At 37.5% G+C, this 7,348-nt stretch overlaps 1 protein-coding gene across 1 annotated transcript; it reads right to left on the reverse strand.

Moving 5' to 3' along the window:
• Window positions 1-101: 101 nt before the first annotated feature.
• LOC117963863 (cyclin-K-like) lies at window positions 102-7,267 on the reverse strand. Its single transcript, XM_034905357.2, has 11 exons — window positions 7,091-7,267; window positions 6,152-6,404; window positions 5,553-5,634; window positions 5,270-5,401; window positions 4,708-4,813; window positions 4,390-4,447; window positions 3,823-3,992; window positions 3,499-3,710; window positions 2,118-2,151; window positions 1,821-1,892; window positions 102-1,032 (listed from the first exon to the last, which is right to left on the reverse strand). The coding sequence occupies exons 2-11, from the start codon at window positions 6,337-6,339 to the stop codon at window positions 431-433; spliced, it is 1,656 nt and encodes a 551-aa protein (XP_034761248.1). The 5' UTR covers window positions 6,340-6,404; window positions 7,091-7,267; the 3' UTR covers window positions 102-430.
• Between the last annotated feature and the right edge of the window lie 81 nt (window positions 7,268-7,348).

Raw genomic sequence — 7,348 nt, forward strand, 5'->3', positions numbered from 1 at the left:
TCCATTTGTAGGAACCCAAATACATGTTCATCCTCAAACTTATCTACTCATCTTTGTACAATGACACACGCCCAACTCAAATAGAAACAAACTAGCTAATACAGATGTATAATATTATTGTTTATTTATTTATTTATTTATTTATTTAGCTCAAGCACTACAAGAAAGAAAAAAATGGTGGTTTCAGAAGTGTGTAAATAACACATCTACAGTGTTTGCCTTGTATTTTCACTGATTGCACCCTATAAGTGTATTTAAAAATAACAGTCTCCCAAAACTGTTGTTAATCAATATAGATAATGTATCATCCAAAATCATTCTTACAACTACAGCCATGGCTAAACTATTTACAGACAATACAAACTCAAATTAGCATGGAATATTATGCTTTTTAAACAAAAACAAAACTCATTTCATTTGGTTTCTATTTTTATCTCATCCAACCTCCACGACTCATACCTCCTACTGGGGGCATGCCAGGTGGTGGCAAAGGAGGGACCTGTGGCTGCCCACCCGGAGGGCCAGGATGCGGTGGGTAGTTGGCAGGAGGGATGCCCAACCCTGGAGGTGGCACACCATGGCCTGGGGGCAACCGAGGAGGGGGAGGATAGTTGTGGTTGTATCCAGGTGGTGGGTAGGCAGGGGATGGAGGTGGGAGGTTCGGAGGGGGGTAGTTTGCTGAAGGAGGGGGCACTGGGGGTGGTGGATTAGGAGGGTAAACATGTGGGTGGTACGGCATTGGCGGTCCATACGAGGGAGGCATGGCTCCATAAGAGGGTCCTTCTGTCTTCATCATGGACTGTAGACTTTGATAGCCCTCCCCAGACATGTAAGAGCTTGACGTAGACATGCCCATGATATAGCTGGATGGGGGAGGAGGGGGCGGGCGGTGAGGTAGTGGGGGTGGCTGATGAACCGGAGCTTGGTGAGGAGGAGGGGGAACTGGTCCTTTTGGTATTTCAATGGAATCGCCAGTCACAGCCAAATCGGCCTCTCCCACAGGCGCAGACACTACCGGAGGAGGCTTGCGATCTGTTAGTAGAGAAGTGTCCACACTGTTTCAATGTCTCGTTCATAAAGAGACAGATTCATCTGCATTATTTCATGCATATGCTTTTGACAACAGCCAAAAACAATATATTGCTAAATGCCTAGACATTTTGATAAAATGATAGTTAATGCTTCTTACATACAAATACAATAGTCTAGCTTCTACTGCAAGGCGTTTCTTTTTTGGCAAAGTCGATATTTGTTTTGGAAACTATATTACACCTATATATTACAAAGTCAATCCAGCAATCAACAGACTTAGTAATCTATTCATCCAAAAATGTAGTGTAGACTTCAAAGACATACCAGGTTTAATAAAACAATACAATTAACTGATTTGTCCAGTCAGTTGGAGTATGCCTTTCTATTTCAGTCTTTGATGATATAAGTCAATCTACCTTAGGGTTTACACTAAAGAACCTACTGATCCATCATTGCTGAACTACATTAACCTTGAGAACTAGTTACATAACTGCAACCATGTGTTTGTCTAAAGTCCTTTGCAGGCTCAGGGTAAAACCTGCTTACAATGCCAATATCATTTTGCAGTTAGTATGACGATCTGGAGTGTCACACACGTTCACCAAGCTTTTTCTGATTTACAAGAGATATACATTTGCTGATATGCTGAATAGAGAATATATGTAATATTTAGATATTAATAAATTGCAAAAACTCAATGACCAGATATTTTGTATTTGAAGATGTCACTATTGAATAGACAGCTTAAAAGATGTTAAAGCAAGCTAATCAAACTGCCAGCTACTCACCTGGTGGGGGCTGCACGCTTGGTAGTGGTGGCAGTGGTGTCTCCAGTCTCGGAATTTTAGAAACCACTTGCTCTGTGCATAAAACAAAAGATGATTAGAAACCTTGTTCATGTCTAAGAAATTAAAACACACACAATACAATATGTCGTCGTTTCAGCAGAATACAATGTTATGAACTCAAGCATTTGTATTAATTGAACATCAAAGTCTTTTGTGGTTACTTGAATAATGCATTCCTGCACACCCAGCACCGTTTCGAACCTTTTCAAAATGCATGTCTTGTAATACATCTCTTACCTGATACCTTGCTTTCATCCTTAGGGGATCCAACCTGTGAATAAGAAAAAAAAAAAAAAAAAAAAGGTCAGCAAAGCCACCTGTACTTAAAGTAATCAAACACTATGCCAGTAAGATTTTATTAAATCATGTTACAAATAAAGTAATCCGTCACATATATGACTGCAGTGGGACCAGAGAAAAGGCGGATATGCAAGAAGTCAAATGAATGAATCCTGTTTTAAATACCATTATACACAGCTATAACAATTTCTATATTTCACACAATTATTGTTTTGAGATTCAGCTTTTATTAGGGAGCGCCCCTAAATTCCTTGTTTAGAAAGATACAGGGTAGTAATGCTTGTGACAAAGTAGCCATCTGCCGTGTGAGTGCGTGCATTTGCTGCTGAGTGACAGGCAGGAGATCGAGAGGGAGGGTAAAGCTGATACGCCCCGCAGGCGACAAACAGGATTTATTTACATATCAACACACTGAACAGCTCATGTGACAGTGTACAAAAACTTTGGTAGGATCTACAATATCTGAACTAATCTTCTCTGTTCAATAATAAACTAACGTTGCTGAAGAAGAGACTGATCATGGCGGATAAATGGTTAGGGCGGATATGTGACGGGTAGATATGCGAAAGATTACTGTACTTAAATGCCCTCACTGAATTCATTGTAAAGAATGGTAAGAGACTCAGGTGGTGGTGGCAAACCACAACAACCTCATTCACGTGGTCTACTTTTGCAAGCTGTTAAGATTCACTACTCTACAGGGCATACATTCCCCTTGAAACATAATTTGAACAACAATGATCTTCCCAATTACCAACATTAGAATCATATGAACGAAAACATAAATGCACTTGAGCTGGCATTAAACAACAAATGGATTGATCTCTCTGTGGTGTGGGAGGCCAGTACCTTATTATTAGTTTATTTATCAGACGCCTTTATCCAAGGCGACTTACAGAGACTAGGGTGTGCGAACTATGCATCAGCTGCAGAGTCACTTACAACTACGTCTCACCCGAAAGACGGAGCACAAGGAGGTTAAGTGACTTGCTCAGGGTCACACAATGAGTCAGTGGCTGAGGTGGGATTTGAACCGGGGACCTCCTGGTTACAAGCCCTTTTCTTTAACCACTGGACCACACAGTACCTCTAAAAAAAAAATGTTCTGCAGATCAGAGATGCCATTCTTAGAACAACATATCCATACAGAATATGTGCTATCTTGTGGAGAAACACGGCCTCCCACTTAAAGATAATTAGCTTGAATCATTTAATCTTAAATCAATGCCAAATGGATACTCCACTAAAAGAGAGAACACATTTATTAGATACCCTATTAAAAAAAGCATGCTTTCATATATTTAAGTTTGAAACTAACATGTGGTCTTTTCAGCTGTTTTGGAGGACTGGATTGTGGGGAGGCTTTCTTGGCCTGTTGTCCCAACTGACTTTGCCCAGAGTTCTGGCCTTGTGCCTGTGCTAGTGCCTGTAGCTGCTGGAGAGTTGGCATGATTTTCTCTTTCTCCTGGATCTGCTGGGGAATTGGCTGTTTCCCCTGGGAGTAAAGATCAAGGATCTGATGACAAATGTCTATAATTGGGGGGAAAAAAAAAACACACCAATAAAACTAGAGTAAAGTTAATCATAGTGCAACACATTTTAAAAAAATGCAACAAATGATCAGTGTTTTCATTTTACTTGCCTTCCAACAGTTCAACTGGAACATCTTGTACAAACTGCTCCCACCATTTACGGTACATCTGTTTCGATGCCCACTCCTGGATCTCAAACTTACACAACCGGCCAGCAAGATACATTACAGCTACAGCAATTATCTCTGGCTCCCACTGCAGGGACAGCATGGTGCACAAGCTGAAACACACCACAGAAAACATTAGAAACATGTGGCACATCAAACTGAAAGCAACAAAATATAACTACAATATATACAAAAGACTAAAACAATAAGAACTCTATTTATCATGTTTAGGAGCCAAGGCTTTTGATTTGAAAGAACCTTTGAAATTATATGTTCAGTTTATCTGCATACAGATACATTTCAACAAGAAACCACGTGAACGAACAGTGGTGTGATCACAGAACACAGTAACATGTGCCCTGAAAAATAAATCTTTTCATCTGTTCACACAGTAGTAATTACTATTTCTGTTGTATTTGCAGCATTAGAATTATTAAATGTCCAGGTTGAGAAATGACCCTTAAAAAACCTTGCAAAACAATAATTTCTAAATATATAATTTTTTTTTACCTGTCATTTACAAATGTCCAGGCCATTTGCACCAGCTTCTGTAGTTTGTTTTTGTCCCCTAAATAGATTGAACAGAGTTAATATTTATTTACATTTAAGGGGTTTATGTGTGTGTGTGTGTGTGTGTGTGTGTGTGTGTGTGTGTGTGTGTGTGTGTAATATATATATATATATATATATATATATATATAACAAAATTAAAATCACCATAACTCTACCAGTTCTTTTGTAATTTTACAAGATTTATACAGCCACCTTATAGTATAAAGTGGCTACCCTGTAGAATTGTCAGCTACTGCCTACCATGAATATCCATACCTTTAAGTTGTTTTGCATATCGTAGGAGGAACTGGTAAGGATGTTCCACCTGCAAGTCAAACTTTATTGTCTGCAGCAGTATTCTCTCCAGCACCATTACTTCCTCCTAAAGAAATGAACATGACATGTTTTTGTGTTTTACTTTAACCAAGGACAAGAGCTGTCTCTCCCTGGAAAGGGGAAATGGTTAACTAGAGAAGCTGAAAGGAAATTAGGGATCAGAAATCTGTCAATTACTACGAAGAAAAAAGTTAACTCCTGCTGAAATACAGAAATGAATATGTTTACTCACATTTTTTGCATTAAATATTGTTTAGAATTTAAAACAAAGTGAACATAATGCAAAAATGCAGATTTTATTCTAACATCCATATAATTTAAATGCTGGCTAACAATGAAAAAGTTCCCAAATGCTAAGACCACAAATGACACATTAGACAACAGAAGAACAGAAACAAACTTAAAAAAAAAACTAAAAAAAAAAAAAGATCCCTGGTAAGAATATAAGTAAAGACATTTCTAAGATTAATTTCAGGTTTTGTTACAGTTAAGCAAAACTTACCTTTGGGTCATCTCCAAACTGTGCAAACTGAACATCATTTAGTAAACTGCGAGCCGTTTTGATGATATCTTTACATTTCTTAGGAGTTTCTTCTACCTTTCCAGCTAGAAACAGACAGCAAGCCCCAGTGACCTACAGAAACAACAAAGCAACGTGTCAAACAGAACAGTAAACCCTAGCAGTTGCACAGAGTAATACCATTTAAATGTATTATTCTGACAGGTAAATGCTTTGCAGCAAGAGAAATATTTCAATTGGAGAAGCTCAGAATCTGAATACTTACATATCTTGGAAACTGTTTGAAGGAATGAAACATATAAAAACGATGAAAGTAGATAATCCCAGTTGCCAGTGTGTCATAGTGTCTGATATTTTAGTTAAGGCATTCAATTAAAAATGAAGCTACTCTTTTTCACAAATAAATAAATAAATAAATAACCTATTTGGATATAAAGGTCAAGGGATATACAAGGGGGGTAAACAAAAAAAACTTCAGTTGTTCTGACATAGATATTGTTATATACTTATCAAAAAACTGTCCTTGAAAAAAAGATGCAAAGACGCAGTTTTTTTTTGCTGTGCTAAATAATGGTACACATGACAAATACAAATCACAGGTGTTCCAAGCAGAATTTGAGATCATTTTATAATGCAATTTGGAAGCAAAGTAGAAGTACCACTTCAAAATACACAATGTGTTGGTTACTTAGTAACACTATACATATACACAAACTCACTGCATAACCAGTTTTTTTCAGTTTTGAATCACAAAAAAAAAAAAACACTTAAGATACAGCATTGGTCAACTGTTTGTTTTTTTTTAATATTAAAATGGACCCACAAAAGTATTTGTTTTGCCATAAACAAATAATAAAAGGATACAGCCCCAAGCGGGTTCCCACATCAAATATGAATCTTGCTCCCTCCCGGCGGTATCTGGCCTCTGTTGCTGGATCAAGACCTTCAGACTGGGAGGGGGTATGAGCAAGATCCTTCTTGTCCCAGTACCAGCATGGTTTTATGTGGTCCAGGCTTGTGACAGGAGTGGAGTTCTCCTTATTTTCCTTCATTTATTCAAAATAACCTAAAGCTGGAGACCTCTGAATATCCTTTAACAAACGTGTGTTTACTAATCCTGCAAAACATTCAAAAAACACATTAAAAAAGCAACAGATCTACATTTGTATATCAGCATAACATGAATCATTTGAAATCTGAGGGCTAAATGCTATAACATACGTACGTTTCAGAACCTCAACATTATTGGCAGGTGCAAAGTAGCAATTTGTTCCATGCACCTGCCAATAATGTTGAGGTTCTGCAACGTATTATCTCTCCAAATAAAGCGTGTTGTTCTGGGTTCTAAAACAAAACTACTTTACGAAATACCTACAAATGTAATTGTATGTAACAAACAAAATAACATAAATAGCAAGAAAAAAAGAGCACAATTAATAACAAGTTCAAATGTTTACTTATTGTCACTGCTTTCACAAACCCAAGTGCTAAAATTTAAGTTGTGTTATTACACTCAGCTATCTTATATACTACGAGTGAAATGTAACTATGCAACAGGAAACCATTTACTACACCGAGTATAATAAAAGGGCCAAGTAATTTAAACAATTAATATTGTTATTCATTTTAGACCGCTGGTAATTTATGTACTACGGAACACGCACCACATCGTGGTTCATGCAACGACACAAACAAATGTAACTAACTGCAGTGCTAGTACGCCAAGACCTACTGTGAAAAGACTGAAGTTTGTTTCCTTTTTTCTGATCTCGAAAGTAAACGCTATAAATAAATAATACCAACCTGAATACAAAGGAAGCTATGCAGTCACCAATTTAGCTGTGAATCGTGTGTGAACCAATTTACAATCGCGTGTTTTCACTTTAATTTTAAAACATATATCATTCTACCACCGTGGGGGCCGCCATCTTTGAGAAATTAATCTTACGTCATCACGCTGACGTAGCTATGAAAACGTCTTTGTTATTTTTTTTCTACCTTTATAAGCGACTGCAGTATTGGCCAATCACAGCTTTGCATTCTTAACCTATTTTGGTATTA

This window comes from Acipenser ruthenus, chromosome 18 (assembly GCF_902713425.1).
Source record: "Acipenser ruthenus chromosome 18, fAciRut3.2 maternal haplotype, whole genome shotgun sequence".
Taxonomy (NCBI): Eukaryota; Metazoa; Chordata; class Actinopteri; order Acipenseriformes; family Acipenseridae; genus Acipenser; species Acipenser ruthenus.

Excerpts from the sequence above, each read along its gene's own strand:
- LOC117963863 (XM_034905357.2), bottom strand. The coding sequence starts at position 6,339 with ATGAAGGAAAATAAGGAGAACTCCACTCCTGTCACAAGCCTGGACCAC. Across the intron at positions 5,635-6,151 it reads GTGGGAACCCGCTTGGGGCT|ACACTATGACACACTGGCAA; the intron begins GTATCCTTTTAT and ends CTAAAATATCAG. Across the intron at positions 1,893-2,117 it reads GGATGAAAGCAAGGTATCAG|AGCAAGTGGTTTCTAAAATT; the intron begins GTAAGAGATGTA and ends TTTTATGCACAG.